We start from the raw sequence: 21170 nt of genomic DNA, 5'->3' as shown, positions 1-21170 counted from the left end.
ATGCGATACAAATGTTTAAGCGAGTGTTGTTTTTCCTTTCCCAGAATGCCCGTATCATAAGCCTCTGGGTTTCGAGTCAGGAGAGGTTACACCAGACCAGATCACCTGCTCCAACCCGGAGCAGTACGTGGGCTGGTATTCCTCGTGGACTGCCAACAAGGCCCGGCTCAACAGTCAAGGCTTTGGGTAAGCAGGCTGGCGGCTCAGGAGATTTTTCTTTTTCATGTGATTTGAAAAAGTAGGTCTCTAATAAATGAGCGACACAGAATGCAGTTATTCAACAAATATTGAGTGCCTTCCACGTGCATACAGCAGCGAACAAGGTGCATGAGGTCCTAACCTTCTAGAAGCACACAGTTTAGAGGGGGAGACTGACTGAGCATATAATCACACAACTGATCATTTAGTAAGTGTGCTGAGTGCTGTGGAGATTAAGAAGAAAGACATGGGCCATTTGAAGCACCAGTGATGGGCTTTCTAAAGAAAAGATATTTAATCTGAGACAGTTGGCCAGGTTGAGGGGCAGGGGGAGCGCACAGGGTACATTAGGTGCAAAGGCCCTGAGTTGGGGAGACCCCTCCTAAGCATGGAGAGGGGCCGTAAAGCAGGCCGGCAAGGTTAGATCGCAGGCAAGGAAAGGCTGGAGAGGCAGGCAGAAGCCAGATCGTGCAGGGCCTTTTAAGTTATGTTAAGGATTGTGGTCCTTATTTTAGGGATAATAGGGAGGATCTTGAATGTACATTAGTTAGAATACAGGTTTCTGGTGCTGTAACAAAGAGCCCCAAAGTACAGACTTAACATAGAGGTGTATTTCTTGCTCATCTAAGAGTTGAATTAGGCAGTCTAGGGTTATGGCAGCTGGATGCTGTCAGAGGTCCAGATTCTTTCTACCTTGTTCTGTTTTCCTTAACATGAAACTTCCATCTCGGAGACCAAGACGGCTGCTCTAGCTTCCACTGTCACAGCCACATTCTAGTCAGTAGGGAGAAAAGAAGAGCAGAGTGAACACACTTTTAAGGATACAAACATAATCCTATTGGCCACTTCTGCCCATATCTCATTGCCCCGAATTTGGTCCGATGGCCCACCTAGCTTCAAGGGAGGCTGGATGGCTATTTACGCAGATAAAACACAGGGGTTCTATTACTGAAGGAAGATGGGAAGAGGTGAAAACAATTAGACTCTGTCAGAGAAAGATCTGAAGTTGGGGAGTATCATAATCAGATTTGTGTTGAAAGAAAAAAGCTTCTGGCTTCTGTGGGGAGTAATTCAGGAAGACTAGTTAAGCTATAGCAGCAATCCAGACGAGAATTGAGGTCTAGAGTGATGGCAGGGAAATGGAGAGAAGTAATGACTTTGAGAAACATTTGGAGATGGAACCAGTAGATGGATTGGCCATTCGAGGCGACAGAGAAGTGGCCACGAATGGCTCTCAAATTGCTGGCATGAGCACCTGGGAGGACAGGGGTTGAATTCAGAGAGATGAATACCAGAAGGCGGGGTTAGAATGAGGATAATTCGGAGCTCACTTTTGGCCATATTTCATTTGAGATGCTGTAAGGTATCCAGGAGAAGTTGGCTAGCCAGTAACTGATCTTCGGGATTTGGAATTTAGAAAAGATCTGAGATGGAAGTAAAAAGTCAGAGCCACCCAAGGAGCAAGTCTGGAATTAAAAAAGAAAGCAGTCAAGGGCTGAGTCCCACGAAGCTAATTAACATGCAATAAAAAAAAATGGGGAGAGAAGCTATAGGTTTCTACAATTTATGAGGGATATAGCTGAAAAAAAAAATTAGTTCCTTCAATGGCTGGTTCCCTCTACAGTTGTCAAAAGCCCTCCCAGAGGCACTTGGCTCAGTGCACATGGTAGACACTCCCTGAAAGCCACGGGTGACAGCACCTGACGGAGATGCAGAAACGCATGAATAGAGTGAAATTAAAGAAAAACAAAAGACTCATGGAGAAGGAAACATCAGGAAAGACTAATGAAAAAGGAAGGGGGCTGGCGGATGCCATAACCACACATTAAAGAAAGATGTGCTCAGCCACACCCCAAAGGTGATTTCAGCTACACTCAAAGGCATTTCTTTGACAAATTAGTTGAATCTGGAAATTTTTCCTTCAGCGGTGGTGGTGCACGAAGAGAATGATACAGGCATCACAGAGGCTGGGCACTTCTTGGAGACAAGCTTCTGGGTGCTTAACAGATTGCAGCTCAGACTGCCCAAGCTTTGTGGGGGCTCTTTGGGTGCTGGCACCCCCTCAAAAAGACAGCGTCTCCCAGCCTGTTGGAGGTGCTCTTGGGTAAGGCTAACGGTAACTCACTGTGTCCCTGGCAGGTGCGCCTGGCTCTCCAAGTTCCAGGACAGCAGCCAGTGGTTACAGATAGATCTGAAGGAGGTCAAGGTGATTTCGGGGATCCTCACCCAGGGTCGTTGTGACATTGATGAGTGGATGACCAAGTACAGTGTGCAGTACAGAACTGACGAGAACCTGAACTGGATTTACTATAAGGACCAGACTGGAAACAACCGGGTAAGTCAGTCGTACCCAAACCACCTTCAGCTCACATTCTTTAGGACTCTCCTCCTGCCCCTGTCCCTGTGTTCCTGTCGCCACCCTCTCTCAGAACACTCCCCCAAGGCATGGTGAGTCACAGTCTGCTCTCGGACCATGAGACATGTGTCTTTCTTGTTGTATTCCTGGTGTCTAGCCATTTGCAAACAAGTACCACTCTTGGGCGCAAAAGAAATCTTTGATTTCTCATATCAGCATATAGTTGCTTGAATCATCAAAAACAGCCATTTGGACTATTCCAGACTCACTGGACCATTGCACACTTTGCTGCATGGGGCTGACTTATTATTGATGTGGGTAGGTCCTGGTCCATTGATGTACCTATGGCCTCTCCTTACTATTCATTGACACCGACAGCTGGGAAGCTTTGGGCAACCCAGCAAGTTAACCAGAAAACTACCGAAATGGTTAAAATGACCCCAGCAGGGCAAACACAGAAGTCATTAAACCTTTCAGCAATTTTATATGCCGACTCACTTCCAAGCGCCAAGACCAAAGTCTTGTTCACCATAGACATAACACAGCAGGCTCTTGAATATGTGTATGTATATACACATATATGTAATGTATACTTATAAATTAAAAATTTACTAGCTATTTGGAAATGTTAACTGTCCTTTTGCCTGATAGTGAGGACTTCCCCTAGCTAATTTGGACATTTAATCAGGTTAAGCACATGCAGATGAAAATCAGAAGGCTTTGTATTCTCTGAGGACAATTTGTACAGCAAGGCATTCATGGGTTGAGATTTCAAGGAGTTTGAACACTACAGGAAAAACCATCTTGATACTTAAGACATTTTATCCCATTTTTGTTGGCTTTTCAAAAAGATACGAGTTTTTTTTTTCCAAGCCCCGTCTATGTTTCTGAAGACCTTGACAATTCTTTGCAAAGAAGCACTTCACTTGGGCATTTGTGCTATTGGGAGCAGCCTGTTCCATCCTCCCTCTTCAGCTGGCTCCTGACTTGAATAGGTTCAAGGGCAAACAGCTTAGTGAAGGGCATGCGGAGTGTCGTTATTGGGAAGAAAGGTAAGATAAGATCATGGCTTATGAGGTCCTTCTTATTTTGTGGATGGATGAGGCCAACACAACAGTCGGAATTTTTCTAAAGATAATACCAGAAGGGAATGAAATGTTCCCGCATCATCAGGCAGAGCATTTATGACTCTGGAAAGAGTGTAAAGAATTTCTTTGCAGATACAGCCAAATATCCATGGCAAGTTTTTATGTTTCAGCCACTGCATCATGCCATGTTATAGCCCCAAAGCCAAACCTTTTTCTCTCTACTCTGGATACTGCCCTCCTCCTTCCAGAAGCTCCTTCAAGAACGTTTTTACTTTGGATACTTTCGAAACGTGGGAACATTCCTTGTGTGATGTAGTCCTTTTCAAAATTCTTGTCAAAATACAAAGGATTCAAACCTGAAGTTGGTGATAAGAATCAAGAGGCATTTTTTTTTATCATAGCTACCCAACAGAACTTTCTGCCACAGTGGAATGTTAGTATCTACAGTGTCCAATATGGCAGCCACTAATCACATTAGCTTTTGAGCACTTGAACGGTGGTGGGTGGCTAGTGTGATTGAGGATGTGAACAATTATCTAATTTTAATTCATTTGAATTTAAATAGCCACATGTGGCTACTGGCTACCGTACTGGACTGTACAGTTCCAAATGTCCTCGAATACTCAGAGATGCCCGGATCATGCAGATAGGTGCTAACAACCAGTCGATGTCAGATCTGCTAAGTCTCCGCACTTTAACCGCTTTGAGATTTTTCAGTTATAAGTTAGGGCCAGCTTCAGAAAGGAATCATTCTTCCACTTGCCTCCGCTAATATGATGGTGATAGGATATCACTCTTCTCTTTCAGGTCTTCTATGGAAACTCAGACCGAACCTCCACAGTCCAGAACCTGCTGCGGCCCCCCATCATCTCCCGTTTTATCCGGCTGGTCCCACTGGGCTGGCACGTCCGCATTGCCATCCGCATGGAGCTGTTGGAGTGTGTCAGCAAGTGTACCTGAAGCCTGTCTCAGCTCGGCGCCTGCCAGGGGGTAGAGGGCGCAGGAGGGACCGCGGGGGAGCCCTGACATATCACTGTGATGAAAGGGGCTGCATTTTACAAGCTCTTTTCAATACAGAGCTGGGGGGTAGAGCGTATTTCTTTTTCTTTCTTTTCTTTTTTTTTTTTTAAAGATATAGTTTCCAATTTCAGCGGAAGAAAAAGAAAAATGAACATATTCCCCACTCAGGGCTAAGTAAAATAGGAACAAAGAAAATGTCCCTAAAAAGAATTTTCTTACAAAAGCCTAAGTAGCAGGGGTAATTTGCTGCTCTCCGTTTTTGTTTTGTTTTTCAGTCTCAGTGACACTGTGAAAGGTGCAGTCCCAGGGGAACACAAAACAGCCCTGATATTTTGAAAATTCTTTTGCATTACTATGTTCAAAACAGGAACAGAGTTTCATAAAGCCTTGCTTTGAATGCAAGGGGGGCGGGGCGAGCTTGCAGTTTCTCCTCGTTTTCATTAAATCATGGTTATTTAGGACTTTAGAGCACCTGGTACCAGAGTGAAAGGTTTCGGGGATGACTGGGTGGCGGAGATGAGGTTGGATGGGGGCCCAGTCTCCTGAGAGGCGTACACGACCAAACACCCCAGGTAGGAGGGCCTCCCTTGCTCTGGACTTTCACCCCCATGCACACAGGGATTGGGGGCGGCGGATGGGGGAAGGGTCCATTCCAAAGCTCTCATATACGGCTCCATTCTGCAGCCCATTCAGGCAAATTATCCCAGTTTGAGTGTGGTCACTATTTAGGTGAAAACACAGGACAGGCTGCGCGTGTAAGTAGCAAAGTTTTCCGATATGTATGAACCCCAGTTGACTAGAACACACCAGAATTTCCCTTTACCTAAGGCTACCATTGTTCAACAAGCTTAACACTTGGAAAACAGTTGGCCCAAGAGCTATCACTGGCTACACGGAGAAGGCCCATCAGCTGAGTTCAGGCTTGGTACAAAGTGGTCAGGACCTACATCCTAGGAAAGGCGATGTGGCTATGGCCCTGGTGAGCCCAACCTTCCAACCTCTGACCCCTAGCCTTGCAACACACAAACTGGCCTGCTCCTGATGCTGAAGCCTCCTAGGGAAGAAAGGGGCCTGGAATAGGCCTAGCCTTCCCCTCCTGGAGAAGCCCATCAAGCTTGGAGAACGACAGTCTAAGTCTCTTTTGTTGTTTGTAAGTCAGCCTGAGTTTTCAGGCGCTTCCGTGGGAGAGGCTGGTGACATGGCAGGTGGGCAGGAGAGGATTTGAAAGTAGGAGCTGAAGGGAGTGGAATCAGAGGGCAGGGCCTTCCAACGAGAATGGGTAATCAATCCAAGACTGTCCTGGCCCTGATGCAGTGCAGCCTTTGCTAGCATCTCTGAGTAACTCTGTTTTTAAATGCCAAGCCAAGTCAGTGAACTCATACTAACACGATCCTGGCATCACATTCATCTTCTTTGTGATTGGGCAGCCTCCTAAAAGCCCCAAATCTCTTCCCTGGTGTTTTTGGCTTAGAACAGCTTCATATCTAACCCAGCCTCTTTCTAATCCCCATGCTGTATACCTGAACCTGGAAAAACGCTTTTCCCTGCTCCATCTTCTCTCGAATATATACATATCAATTCAGGGTGGGGGTAGGGGTAGAATCCTTCTTTGGTCTTAGAACACATGGACAGATGCATTTTGAACAGAATGCCTGACTGGATAGTCTCACTGGGAAAGTCGAATGAAGTTTTATCATAATATGCATGGTCAGAGAAAAGCCTAAGAGTTCAAGTCCTCTACAATCAGCACTGTAGACACAGGAGGGAAAGTCGACTTAAGGGAAAGAAAGAATGAAACAGGGTGAAGCAGGGATAAAGTTTCTCCAAATAATTGTTCATGTTGGAAATGTTTTATAAGTTTTATTAAGCTCACATACCATACAAATTTCACCCATGTAAAGTGTACAATTTCATGACTTTGCGTATAGTGAGTTGAGCAACCATTATTACAATCAATTTTAGAAAAATTTCATCACCCCACAAAGAAACCCTGAACCCATCAGCCATCACTCCCCCAACCCACTCGCCCACTCCAGCCCTAGGCAACCATTGATCTATTTCTGCCTCTGTAGCCAATTTGGACATTTTGTATAAATGGAATCATACAATACGTGGTCTTTTCTGTTTGGCTTCTTTCACTTAGCATAGTGTTTTCAAGGTTCGTTCATGTCGTAGCGTGTGACAGTACTTCATTCCTTTTTCCGGCAGAATATCATTCCACTGTATGAATAGACCACATTGTATTTATCCATTCATCTGCTGATGGACATTTGGATTGTTTCCACGTTTTTTGGTTGTTGTGAATAATGCCAATATGAACAACTGTGGACATGTTTTCATTTATCTTGGGTATATACCTAGGAGTGGAATTGCTAGGTCATATGGTAACTCTGTTTAACGTTTTGAAGAACTGTTGGATGATTTTCCAAAGTAGCTGCACTACTTTACATTCCCACCAGCAGTGTATCACGGTTCTATTTTCTCTACACTTGTTATTATCTGTCTTTTTGATTATAGCCATCCTGTGGTGTATGAAGTAGTATCTCATGGTGGTTTTGATTTGCATTTCCCCACGACTCATGATGCCAAGCATCTTTTCATTTGTTTACTGGCCATTTGTACATTTCTTTGGAGAAATATCTATTCGGATCCTTTGTCCATTTTAAAATCAGGCTGTCTTTTTGAGTTGTAAGAGTTCTTCATGCTTTAGATACAATTCCTTTATCGGACATATGACTTGCAAATATTTTCTCCTATTCTATGGGTTGTCTTTTTACATTTTTTGATCTCACAAACTTTACTTTTGGCAAGCTAGGAGATACGTATCTCTAGATTTATATACAAAGGCTGACAGAAAACAGTTGAGGTTAATCAGAGGCCAAGTGGCAGGAAGTGAAAACCATGAAGTGTGGATGCCCAGTGGGGGTTAATTTCAGGAAAGTCAGCAAAAAAGACAGCTCCTGAAGATAAAGTCTTTTTACTTTCTTGATGGAGTCCTTTGAAGCACGCAGTTTAAAATTTTGATGAAGCCCAGTTTATTTTTCTCTTTTTTGGCTTGTACTTTTGGTGTCATATCTGAGAAACCATTGCCAAATCCAGATCAGAAAGATTTACTCCTGTGTTTTCCTCTACGAGTCTTATAGTTTTTACCTCTTACATTTAGATCATTGATGCGTTTTAATTTTTGCATATGGTATGAGGTAGGAGTCCAACTTCATTCTTTGCATGTGGATATCCAGTCGTCCCAGCATCATTTGTTGAAAAAACTATCCTTTCTCCCTCTGAATGGCCTTGGCACCCTTACTGAAAAAATACAATTGACCATAAAGGTGAAGGTTTATTTCTGAACTCTCAATTCTATTCCACTGATCTCTGTATGTCTGTCCTTATGAGAGCACCTCACTGTTTTGATTACTGAAGTTTTGTAGTGAGTTTTGAAATTGGAATATGTGCGTCTTCCAATTTCGTTCGAGATTGTTTTGGCTATTCTGTCTCTTGAATTTCCATATAAATTTTAGTAACAACTTGTCGTTTTTTGCAAAGAAGTCAGCTGAAATTTCACATTGGAAATTGTTGAATACTTCAGAATATAATAATCAATGAGATACTGACATCCCTAAAACGTTTATCTGCAGGTAATTTGTTTACAATAGCATATGAACTTTTTACTTCATAATTCATGAAAGAATGTGTAAAAAACTTTTATTGAGGGACATTTGAAGTCTAATAGATTTTTGCTATTAAACACATGAAGTATGCAGTATTATTTCTTTTGTGTGGGAAACTTTCAATTAAAAAAATATATATATAGTGTAGCAAAAACTCATTCTCTTACCTTATGTTAATATGTTTACTTTTATTTTCAGAAATGCTAGAGTGTGGTCTACACTTGTAGGAGATTTTTTAAAAATTGTGTTAAAATATACATAACATATTGCGGGAGATTTTTAAACAGCTAAATTAAATGCTATGAACAACAACAAAAAAGTGGCATTAAGTGTTGCCAAGATAAAGTCTGAGCTGATTTTGGTATTCAGTGTGGGAGGAGGTTGGACGAAACAAAGGTATTTCAAAATAAAGGTACTGCTATGAATCCAATCTCAGAACCCAGAAGATTGCATCCCTAAAGTGAGCCTTTGAACAGATGCTGACAGAAGCCCATCTTTTTGTCTACTTGGAGCGTAGCTGTTGAGGCCTGTGGACAAATGCACAGCTGTAACTCCAAACTACTAGTAACTCCAAGCTATGGTGGTTCTTAACCTGGACTTTACAGGGCTGATGTGAAGATCAAATACGATTAATGTATCTAAAGTGCTTAATGAGTTCTCTATAACTGGCAGTCAAGATTCAGTGACATTCCTTTTCAACTTCATAGAGCTGCCAACTGGGGCACAAATAACAGCAATAATGTCACATCTCATATTTATGGAGAATCTACCAAGTGCTTTGCAGGTTATCGTTTCATTAAATCCTTACAACAGCACTATGAGGTAGGTACTATTATTATTTCAATTTACAGATAAGGTAATTGAGGCATAGGAAAGTTAAATAACTTGCCTAAAGGCGCGCGAGATGTAGGTGATGGAGCTAGGATTTCACTCAAGCAATCTGACTCCAGATCCTGTGCAAGTCACCAGTTTTTGGACCTGGCGTGACTTATTTCAATGACATGTTCTAATCTATTCTCAAATCAAATCAATTACCACCTGCTGAGGGATGGGAGGAAAGGTGGTACATGAACCCCCGTCATGAATCAATCCCACGGCAGCTTCTATACATGGAGACGCAGCAACCGCTCTGCTTGGCAGTGTTTAGGGGCATAGGGCTTTACAGTGAACATACTCAGCTTCAAATCCTAGCTGGCTGAACTTGGGCAGGTTAAAAGTCCACAGACCTCAGTTTCCTCATCTATAAAATAAACGTAAAACACTGGCATTGTGCCCAGCCGCAGTAAGAGCTATGAACATAAAAAAATGACAAGCCCCAGATACTTTGATTCGGTTTTGATAAAAAGTGTAAAAAAATTGAAATCACAGGTTTACATGACTTAAGGAGAAACTTGGAGCAAAAAATTGGTGACAAAGTGCTTTTAAGAATGCAAAGCACTGGTTTTAGCTCCTATCCTTTGTTTAGAGAGATAAAGTTGGAGAATTTTTAGATATGTTATCACAAAACTTAAGTTCTTTCCCCCCATGGAGCATTTACCCAGTTGGTCTTATCCTTAAAGACAAAGTGAAGGCCAAGAACAGGTCAGTTAATTGGCGCTCTGCGCCCCCGCCCCCCCCACCCCGCTTTTGTAAATGAAGTTTTACTGGAACACAGATACTACGCCCATTCATTCACACATGATATATGCTGCATTTGCACTACAAATGGCAGAGTTGCATGCTGGCAGAGTTGTGAAGTCAGAGAGACCCTCCCTAATGGTCCACAGAGCCTCAAATATTTACTATCTGGCCCTTTGTAGAACAAGTTTGCCAACCCCCCGGGTTTTAAAACACAAAGAAATCCTTATTAAGCTGTCCGTCTTTGCCTTCCCCACAGCACTGAACAGGAAGCTAGCGTCTCTGCCCATCCTCCCCAAACCATCAAGTGAGCGTCTAGCAACATGCAAAGGAGACAACACTCAAGTGTAAAAGAAACCAAAGTTTTCAAAATGCCAGAAGGGGAAAAAAAGCTTTATAAATACAAAAAAAATTATCGACATCATTAAATAACAGGATTTGCCCTGCTTTACATTAATTTCGGTCCCTTAAACTGATTCCAATTTCAACGGTCCATTATCCCTCATTCGAATTCAAATGAGTTCTTTACAAAGAAACTAGCTGCAGAGCTGCAGAGCTGCTCACAGTCCGAACTGGAGGGACAACAGTGCTCAATGTTGGGATGGCCTGGCAATCACTTCAGTCAGTGCAAAATCTGCATTTTATTAAAGACATTTGGGAAGATCCATTCAAAAATACATTGTGCTCAGTAAAAATTAACCATTTCATGCTGATAATTAAGGTTACAACGGAATAGATATTTGTATAATATTTACAGCAACAATAGAAATCTTACAGAAGTTCAGAATGGAAGAATACATGCCAGAAAAAACTTGATAAGATGTACCAACACATGTTACAAAGTTATAGAAACACTTTACAAATGGTTCATAATTAGCTTGTGAGGAATTTAAATATTCAACACTTTAAATTCAGTTTGGATTCAAAAATGAAAAAGGTTAACACCACAGCACACCCTTGCCACAGTAAAAAGTATGGAATTACACTTTGTAGTATAGATTATAAAGTCTGCGCAATTAAGAATTACCACTGATTCGTAATCTACCACAAAATTTAGATGTTACATCATTCTGGCTTATCTCTATTTTTGTTTTCATGCATGAGCAGGGTTCTCAAAGTCACCCAGCCCTGTGTCTTCCCAGATACCCCCTTCAAACTTCCTAGAGATTGAAGAAGCTCGAAATAGTCTTCTAAGTATATACAGAATAACTACCTGAATTCAAAATGGCACAAAGCAATTCTTGGAGATAGGAATTAGGGACCACTATTTTGTTTGGTTTGTTTCTGTTAATCAATCCGAGTTTACAGTGAGAATTGACTTCCTGAAATCACAGCATTACCCCTCCAGCCTGACTCCATCAGTGACCAAACAAGGAGAGGGAAATAGACTGAGAGAGGACTGTATATGTGATCAATCATATATCTCTAGTGAAAACGGATTTCGTACAAGCTTTGCTTTCCATTTTAGAAAATCTAAGCCATTGTGGAGAACTTAAAAGTTCTCTAAGAGGAAAAGCATCATTTTTTTTTTTTTTGGAACCTTTGAATGCTTTGTAATTGGAGCTTTTGACAACTCTGGCGATAAACACTTTAATCCCCCCACCCCACCACCAGGGACAAAGTCAAGGCATCTACCTTTTCTATTCCTGGGTTTTGTCTGATTAACCCTGAAGCAGAGCACTAGGACAAGCCTGTCTACGTCCGAAATGAATCAGATCAGGCTTTTGGGAAAACACAATCCCAAACCAAAGGAAGTCCTGAGGAATTCTTAGCAGTCTGTCAAAACGGAGGGGATGGAGGAACAGATAAGGCCTCTTTCTCCCTGATACTCTGCGCTGGAAGAGTAGCGAACAAGGCAACTTCTAATCTGCATACAACACGGAGACTGATTTTTCAAGATTCCAAAGGAGGAGCAAAATGCGACCCAAGGATCAAATGGGGTTCAGAGAGCTCAACCTTGTAGGTGAATGAAGGGCCTTACAAGTGAAACCAGTTTCACTGACGCAGCTCTCTGGCCCTAGAAATCCAACGTGCAACCACTACAAATTTTTTTCTGGCAAAACGAAAAGACAAACCTCCCTCAAATTTGGGAGTAAACAGTTAATGAATGAAAATACAAGGCAGGTTGTGATCATATTTAATAGCCTATAGGAAATACACAGAAAGGTGGTGGTCAGTGCCTGGAGTGGAAAAAGGTGGAGTCAGGGCCTGGCCTAACGCCCATGAATTAACAAAGCACTATGGGAAATGAATATTCACGTAGTAACTGACTTGGCACAAAAGTCTATAATCTTTTATAGTACATTCAATTAAAAAAGAAGAAATAGAATAGAATAGAATAGAATAGAATAGAATAGAATAGAATAGAATAGGGCAGCAGGCCCAGAGTTTCCCAGCCACCTTACTGTCACCACGTTGTGTGTATACAGACAGACAAGGGACTCGCCCTGTCACGGCTTCATTTTCAAGCATTTACTTATGGTTTCTAAGGATTTTTCACCCAGCTGAATCAGACCTCAAGATAGTCTATATCTCAGCTGGTCAAGATGCTAAGGGAAGAAATCAGAACTACTTACAAGATTTTGTTTTGTAAGTTGGCCCTTTAAGTCTCTGAGAGAACCTTCTTGTGAGAGTCTGGCTCTGGGGATTAGCGACAGGACACTTATATTTGTACTGTCTTTTCTGCTGCCCCCTTTAAAGAAACCATTTGTTTTTAACCGTAGAGAAGTTTTCTCAGCCTACACACTTTATTAGTGATGAACTGAAGGAGGTAAGGAAATATTTCAGTATTTCCGACTCGGTTCAGTGTATCATACCACATTCCCAGTTCACAAAGTATGAGTCTGTGGATCTCAGTGCTCACACGGAGCTCAATATCCCACTATAATGCAGGAAGTAACGAACTTCTAGATATAAAAGCAGTGCTCTCCAGAAAAAATATTCTGACCAGGAGAGAAGATGCAGATTTCTGAGTCCCAGATGAGCTCTAGGAATGTCTCGATGAGTGATTGCCCTTGCTGAGAGAGTTGGGTCACCGCCGGGACCTAGGTGAACAGAAATAAACAGTGCCTTCTACGCACTTGAAAAGTAATCCTCTGGCCTTGCAAAAAAAAGTGGTACACTTATGAGTCATTCTCAACACATAACTAGAAGAAAATAAATGGCTTTTTTCCTTATTTACTCTAAAACCTAGTTTAAGAAGTGAGGATTCTATGACATTAACTAAGAGGTGCTGGGAAGGGAAAAATGGGATAGCATTTCCTAACAAAGTCCACTAATTTTCAGATTAGGAACATGCTAAACTGGCTAACTCTACAACCACGACATATTCTATAATACATGACGTGACTAGAAACACAGCAGCGTAGGCTTAGAATGAAAGTACGACTGCATATGGTGAGTCTTAAAGCATGTTTTAAAACAGATTTAACCAAAGCATACAGCACAAATACTCCTATAACAGCCACATCACAACCACCAATAAGAGGTTTTTTTTTTTTTTTTTTTTTGCTTCTAATTGGTCCGTCATATGCCAATATTTGTAAAGAGCCATTAAATGGCTTAAAAAACAAAGACATTTTCTTTTGGGAGACACAGCTAAAAGCCATGGATGCCTTTGAGCAGTTGGTAAAAATCATGCCAATCTGCCAGGCTGCTGCTTGCTTCTAAATATAAGCCTCGTGGCACTATGAAAGCTTTTCTAAGGATGCTGACCTAGAATTTAAGTTCTCATACACTTATGAAGTAACTCTGGTCTCCTCCCAAAGGATGCACCTTTTAGCAGGCCCAAGACAATGGAAACGAGCAATAGGATTCCAGGGATTCGAGAACAGTGGTTAGAAGATTGTTTAAGAGAATGGGATCTGAAGAATTCATACTTGCAGTTTTGTAGCCTGGAGAGACAAGGCCCGAGCCCGGCTCTGCAGACTGGTGGGCTTGGAATACGGCAGAGCAGGGTTCTCAACCTCAGCACTATTGACGTTTGGGGCTAGATCATTCTTTGTAAGGTGTCCTGTGCATGTAGGATGTGCAGCAGCATCCCTGCCTGGCCTCCACCTACTACATGCCAGTAGCACAACACCATACCCAGTTGTGACAACCAAATATGTCTCTTGACATAAGCCAGATGTCGTCAGGAGGCAAAGCTGGCCTTGGTTGAGAACCACTGCTGTAGAGACAGCTCACTTGAGCCCCTCAGCACAGAGCACTTTTGGTCCGGGGCTCTGGAGAGAGGCTAAACCTCAGACTGAGGCCAAACAAGGTTCAGTTAAAGTTCATTTAGAACTTCTGAGAAGAAAAACAAGGATGGCAGTAAACCGAAAGTAGAAAAACAGTGAAGCAGAGTTTCTTTTCAAAAGATCAGTGATACTTCCATAAAACAAAGTAAGTCATAAGCCTTCATTCGACCTTTCTATCCTTTAGGAAGTTAGGGCAGATAATAGAACATGGGATGTCATAAAAAATCCCCTTCCTAAAGAAATTGCAAGCCTTTGTGACTTTAAATCAAGCCCTTATCATGGATGGCAATCTTTGTGAGGTCGATAATTCATCGACCAGAAGAAAACAACAGTTAAAAGCTAAGAGAAGGCCTGTTAGATTTGAGAGGAAACTTTACCATTCCCTGTGCAAGCAGGAGGAGAATTATACATGCTAGAAATGCGGATTGTAGTTCACTTACAGCTCACTGAGGTCAACGAAAAGTCAGAATGGACAAAAGCCGAGGAGAGGATAAAAGAGCTACCTCAAAAACACTAGCTGAAAACACTGTAGATATTTTCTGGCTCAAATCTGGGAATGTACGAAAAGTATGTATTGACTCTTCATCAGTTAGGTTTACTTTGCTCTAGGTAGAAGGCAATTACTCTAGCCCTTCTTTGAAGAACCATCAGGAATAGAAATGTTCTGCAAACATCTGAGATCCCAGTGTTAGCAAGGATGAAAACATGGGAAACCAGCCCCTAGGTGACGACGAGCCTCAAATGCCACCGCATGGCAATGTGACTGCGCAGTTCCTAAGCGCACAGCACAGTGAGAAGTCTTTCCAGAGGAAAAAATGTAGTTTCTGGTTTGCAAGGGGGACTACAAGGTACAGATCTAGTATGAAAAAGAAGAGTTACACACTCTTTTAGAGTCATTAGTATCCAGGCAAAAACTGCTAAGGGTCCACGTCACTTATATAACTGAGCAGCTGCCTGGGAAAAGCCAGAATTCAGAGCTACTTGAACAGTACTAAACTGGTGAAAGAAACAAGATATAAAAAGAACCGAAGAGCATGCAAACTATTGGTTTGAATCAAATTGTTTCAATGATAGTACCCAGTTGAATTTCATTTTAGTGCCTATTACACTTATTAAAATTAAATAAAAAGCACCTTAAAATGACCTCTATATATAATCAACACACATCATTATAGTAGTTATATAAAAATGCAATATGCACACAATTTAAGATTCAAAGAAACTAAGAGTTCTTCTTTATAATCTTCATAATCATCAGAGCTAGGATTCTCAAAAGCATGAGGGAGGGGGAACAGTAACTCAGCACATTTCAATGACAGCTGACTTGATTCAGGGGCTGACACTCTCAGAATCCTGGGACAAGTAATAAATACTAGGACATTTCCTCTTTGGAGGGTGGGAGGGGACTTTTAAAAATATTATTGCTAAGAGACTACTTCCAAAAATCTAACACTCTTGATGGATGATGGTGTTGAGTGATTTCTGTCAAGGATGGCCCAGAGACATGGGGCTAAAACCTTTGTTGGCCAAAGGCCTTGGTGACACTTGAGAGTTGAAGGAGATCAAATGAGGGAACGATAAGTCCTATTCTGACTCCGTGTGTGTGTGTGTGTGTGTGTGTGTGTGTGCGCGCGCGCACGCGTGTGCAAGCACGCACGCGCAATATGGACAATCCCAGGAAGAAAAAATGGGTATAGCAATTTTCTCTACATCTAAAATTGCTTCAGGAGCCTTTTAAATATATTGGAAAGAGCAATATTAAAAAGAACATTTAGAAATAGAAATGCCACACATGTACCCACCCCCCCCTACCCTGACCAAGAGTCTCCGGTACAGTGCACAGGACTCAGGAGCATAGAGCTGGTCTGCAAGATCTGCAGACAGGTGCCTCTTACAACCTTGCAACTAGGAATGTTCACTGGCAAATCTTTGGTCGACGCTCTACACCAATGCTAAGTAGAAGAGCACATCTTCTCGACAAAGACCCATGAGTAACTCCAGACCCGTTCTCCCTCAGGTGCAAGGAATGTCCCTGGACGTGATGAGGAGCCAACGGTGTGAGCACGGAGGTGAGGCCCACTGGAGTTCTCACTGGCCTAGCCCACTTTCTCCCCATGTGGGTTTGGAAGGAGATGCTGCATCTCATCTGCTACCAAGGAGCACGTCTAGAGGCTACTGCTGGGGCCTAAAAGTTGAGCAAGGTTCCTACTGTTACAGTCACATATACCCACAATTCAACTCCCTTGATTAGAAGTTTAAGACTCACTTCATATTACAAATGTATAAAAATATGGCAGATAGTGTCATAATGATACTTTCTTTAAATGATTATATTTATAAAACAGACAGATATTTACCATATATATATATTTATATATAGAATAAAATACTCCTGATGCAATATATAAATGTTACTGTTTAGTTTTTATAGAAACTACTGTAGCTGTCCCACTGCTTCACAATGTTCCAAACAGCTCAAAATAACTTTACATTTAACATAAAAGGTATGATTATAACAGTACAATATTAATTAATTATAAATAAATGTTACAAATCCTATCAAATATGGAAGTTTAGAAAACAATTTAAGACATACAGTTAGTTCATCTGCTAACCCTTCAGAGGGATACTCCTGGATTACAATAAACCCCACATTTAGTCTAGGCAGAAAAAACCCTGTGTTTAGGGCATCGGTCAACACGGATTTTTCCATCCCTTGCAGTGCCAGCGCACGTCCTGGCTTTCCCAAGTTCAACAAGGATTGCCCTAAGCTGGAATGTAAGGGGGAGAAACTGGCAAGAATGTCTTCTTCTTCACTGGCACACCCCATCCATTCTCACACAAGAGCCATGGAGACTGGCGATCCCTAAGAAACTCCTGTAGCTCTAAGATCCCTGACTAGCATTGTGGCCGTGAGGAGCCGGACGGCTCCACACACACAATATTGCACACACCTTCATAAAGCTGAAAATACTGGCTTACTGCCCTGGCCCAGCCTGTTCCCCACCCCACCCCCACCCCCCCCCCACCCCCAAACCCCTCCTCTCCCAACTGGCTTGTCCCCCCTACTCCCGCCCCAAGCACACTTTACAAAGCTGTCTCTTTTAAATCATTCAGATTTGGCATTCGAGACCGATTTGTTCTGTTATAAGGGTGCCCATTTGGCCCACTCTTCGCACCCAGCTGTTCAGAATAGGAAGGCCCCTCTGTGGCACTCCGGGTCACAGAGGACACGTGCCAACCAGGGTCCATCTGACCTGACAGCTGGAGGGTTGGCCTGCCCTTTGGTGTGGGCTCCTGCCGGATGTTGCTGCTCCCGCCAGAGGCCTGGCTCAGGGGATGAATCCGAATTTCTGAGAAGGAATTTTTGGCTTGTTGAGATGTTAATGGCTGGAAGCGGGGGTCTGAGGAAGCTGGGTGATTGGAGGTTGAAGAGAGATGCAACAGCTTTCGCAGTGATTTTAACGGCTGGCTCTGAAAGACAAGACAAGAACGCATGTAGGATCTCATTTAGCGTGTACCGGAGAGTTGGGAGAAAGTACAGCACGCGTCTGAGATGACTGCATGTAGCCGGGGAGGGCGGGCCCCGCGGGGGAGAAGGGCCCAGTCCAGCCTTATCTATCCTTTTGTTCTTTTTCAAAGACGGGGGAATCTCATGCCTCAACCAGCAGAAAGAAGCAAAAGAAGGGATATGACTCTCCCTTTTGAGAAGACTTCCCAACAGCGCCATAGAAAGCTGCCACTTGTATTTCAGTGGCCAGAACTGAGCCATATGACCATTACTTAGTTGTGAGAGAAACCGAGAAAATATCATGTTTCAATTAGGTAGCAATGCACTCAGCTAAAATTTATATATCTCCTTCTGTTCTCGCCTCCCTGATTTTCCCTTTCCCTTGACATTGCAAAATCCAAATGTTCCCCTTCTGCCCTTTTACTTTTTTGGTTTTGTTTTATTTATTGTTTTGTAGGGGGAGGGTAAGATTTGGGCTTTAAAAATACAAAGCACAGAGAAACAAGCAAAAGCCCCGCAGACTCTAAAACACAATTCACTCGTAGGAAACCTTCGATTCCTAACATGGACTCCCAGCTGCCCTGTCTGCTGTGTGGCCGGGGCTGGGACTCACGGGGTGTGGTACTGTGGAGGGGGACTGCACGTCAAGGCAGAAGAGAGGGCCCTGGAAGCTGGCTGGCCAGAAGGCTCTTCACTGGTGACAAATGGCTCACTCTCCTCTCTTCTACGTCTGGTGTAATGAGGGCCGCCATCAGAAGAGGCATGAGAAAGCACCCTGAAATTCATAGCCCTCCCTGAGGACTCTGGCTGCAATGAGGCCTTAGCCTTGGGACACCTCTGGCTGCCAATCTTCAAGGATGATGCTTTTAAGGGCTCAGCAAAGTTCTAATAAAACAATGATCTCAAGGAACACTACAAGATTTGAAGGAATAGAACTCTGAAATCCAAGAGAAATTGCTTCAGAATTGATTCAGGTAGAAATTATTCCTGGAAAAGCATCTTCTATGGCCATTCCAAATTCTGTCCAAGAAAGCTTTGTGGTCCCCGCAGGAGGTGGCATAGTATACTGCATGCCACAAATGCTCAAAAGTGTATGTTTTTTAAAAATAAAATTGGTATGATAATGCGATGAGATTTCCTGGTGATTTTTTATAGCCCTGACCACATATAACTATTGAGCACTTACAGCTGACTCTTGAACAACACAGGTTTTAAACTGTGTGGGTTCACTCATAATGTGGAATTTTTTCAGTAAATACCTGTACAATTTTTGATCTGTGGTTGGGAGTCCGTGGATGCAGAGGGCTGACCATATGCATGGATCTGCACACACCATTTTTATATTGTGGATTTGGGCATCTGCGGATTTTGCTGTCCATGGGAATTTGGAACCAATTGTCTGCAGATACTGAGGGACAACTTAAGTTTGAGGAAGTCAAATGTTAAAAGCAAATTTCTGACTGTGCCCGGGGTCAGTGTCCTTAACCCCCATATTGTTCAAGGGTCAACTGTACAATAATATGGGTTCAGCCGGAGATATAAGGTTACCCAAAAAGAGCTTTTTGGCAAAAGAAGTGGTTATACAAAGAAGGTTCTAAATGTCTTCACCTATTTATTTATTTATTGTTTAGGTTAGGAATAGAACATCAGGCCCTTGCTCAGAGCCTTGAGCTCTTAGTTCAGATACATACCCAATAACTTGGATAGTTGGTTCTCTACACGCCCTTCACCCCCACCCCCAGCCTATGTTATATTGGAAGCATAAAATACAAATGGCTGGGCAAATACAATCAAAATTTGGGGAACTCCTGTCAGCAGCTCTAAGTAATAGCTTACAATTAGAGAGTAAACACCAAACCTAAAAAAATCGACCCTCTTTCTCCAAATTACAGAAATTTGTAGTCATTTATAGGCGCCACCAACTCTACAGTCTCAAAAGCTCATGAGGGTTGTCAGAAACTACAGTACAGAGGAATGACGGATTTATAAAATATTGAATACGATCAAAAATCAAGTTAGATTGTGTTACTATGCTCATTATAGGATACTGAAAAGATACAATATTAAAAATTTTCCAATCAAAATAGTTGTTTAAAAGTGATAAAACCTCAGTTACATGAAAAATGTATGGATTTGTTTCTGCTTATTCCTCTATCATAGTAGAGAAATACAATTATACATACTGTCTAATGTGCAGTCCTAATGCAATTATTTGCCAGTTTTCTATCAAAAATAGTATGGATTTCAGAAGTTTGAGTATTCTTTCAAGAAAGTTGATCATATCTGCCTTTCTAGGCCCAATTCATACGCTACTACCTTTAATGAAACCTTAATCTTCCCACTATCTCCTCTCATATTCCCCTACATTTTATGCCCTGCTCTACTTTGTTTTTTAATCACAAATTATGGTTATTTATGGCTTTTCCGTCTGTCCTAGGCTGTAGAGTATTTGTAAGCTGGGCCATGTCTTAGTAACCCCTAATCCCATCCCACACCCCACTGTAGCTAGGTGAAAGCTAAGGGAAGTTCGTTTTTTTCCACAGTAGGACAAGGGTCACCGAAGCAAGACCTGGACTCCCAAGACGCATCTGGCTATTAGTGAGGGTATATTCTGTGGAGACTCTGAGCCTTGTTGTATCACTGAGAGGCTAAATTTGTCAACCCTGTGCCCTCAGGAGGGATGACCACTGCAGTCAGAGTACAGGAGCGACACGGGTACCACTCACTTGGGGCTGTAGATCAGAGATCTTCTCAGGACGCCACTCCTTTGGTCTGCTGCTCGGGGTACTAGCAGAGTGAATGGCTTTCTGCAGTGTCAGAAGATCGGGGCCTTCGGAATTGGGCACCTAGAGCAGAATATGGACAAGGCTTCAGTCGGCACACCAAAAAGTCTAATTAGGATAGGCAACTGCACCCAAGAGGAGAACCAAAGCAAATCAAACCAAACCCAAACTCAACCAAAACAAACCAACAGAAAACCCCCCCCAAAAACCGAAACAAAACAAAAAACAAACAAGGAAAAAAAAAAAAGAAAAAGGAAACCCAAACTCTCCCAATGTTCACAATGCAAGTGATGCTAGTTAAATTCTGCTGCCCTCTTAATAATTTTCCCTGCATTAGGAAAAATTGGCAGATGTCATGCAGCTTTGTTAAAACCTCAATCCTTAAAGCATTCCCATGCTGTTAGTTTTAGTCGCTGTAAGAGAGAGCTGTTAAATTGGGCTGTACCAGGAATTGCTGTCGTATCCTCATTCCACATTGCAGTTAGGTTATGAACCAGTTCAATAAAACAAAAATTTGTTCCCGCTGGGAAAATGATCCAAACACTGTGTTTGGAAAGGGAGGGGGGAGGAGGGTTATAGAAAGAAGTCTAGCAAGTTTTTGAGGATAGCAAAGTAGAGAAGTATAGTTTGAATCATACTCCCAAGACACGGCCCAGTAAATAATCTGGGTCTAGCATTATATACGATGAAA

At 42.4% G+C, this 21170-nt stretch overlaps 2 protein-coding genes across 8 annotated transcripts in view; one reads left to right on the top strand and one right to left on the bottom strand.

Moving 5' to 3' along the window:
- The window catches only part of RS1 (retinoschisin 1), a 34580-nt gene extending 17379 nt beyond the window's left edge, over positions 1 to 17201 (top strand). The window contains exons 4-6 of the mRNA XM_023532320.1: positions 45 to 186; positions 2338 to 2533; positions 16203 to 17201. Of these exons, the coding sequence (XP_023388088.1) occupies positions 45 to 186; positions 2338 to 2533; positions 16203 to 16436 (572 nt within the window). The 3' untranslated portion in view covers positions 16437 to 17201. The remainder of the gene's footprint in view (positions 1 to 44; positions 187 to 2337; positions 2534 to 16202) is intronic.
- Positions 17202 to 17227: 26 nt separating this feature from the next.
- CDKL5 (cyclin dependent kinase like 5) overlaps positions 17228 to 21170 on the bottom strand; it is a 155073-nt gene continuing 151130 nt past the window's right edge. For all 7 annotated transcript variants that reach the window (XM_023532316.1, XM_023532318.1, XM_023532317.1 and 4 more), the window contains 2 exons: positions 20423 to 20542; positions 17228 to 17659 (listed from right to left, as the gene is read on the bottom strand). In XM_023532316.1, the coding sequence (XP_023388084.1) occupies positions 17273 to 17659; positions 20423 to 20542 (507 nt within the window). In that variant the 3' untranslated portion in view covers positions 17228 to 17272. The remainder of the gene's footprint in view (positions 17660 to 20422; positions 20543 to 21170) is intronic.

Source organism: Pteropus vampyrus, unplaced genomic scaffold, assembly GCF_000151845.1.
Source record: "Pteropus vampyrus isolate Shadow unplaced genomic scaffold, Pvam_2.0 Scaffold81, whole genome shotgun sequence".
Lineage (NCBI taxonomy): Eukaryota > Metazoa > Chordata > Mammalia > Chiroptera > Pteropodidae > Pteropus > Pteropus vampyrus.
This window is presented reverse-complemented; position numbering and strand designations above follow the sequence as displayed.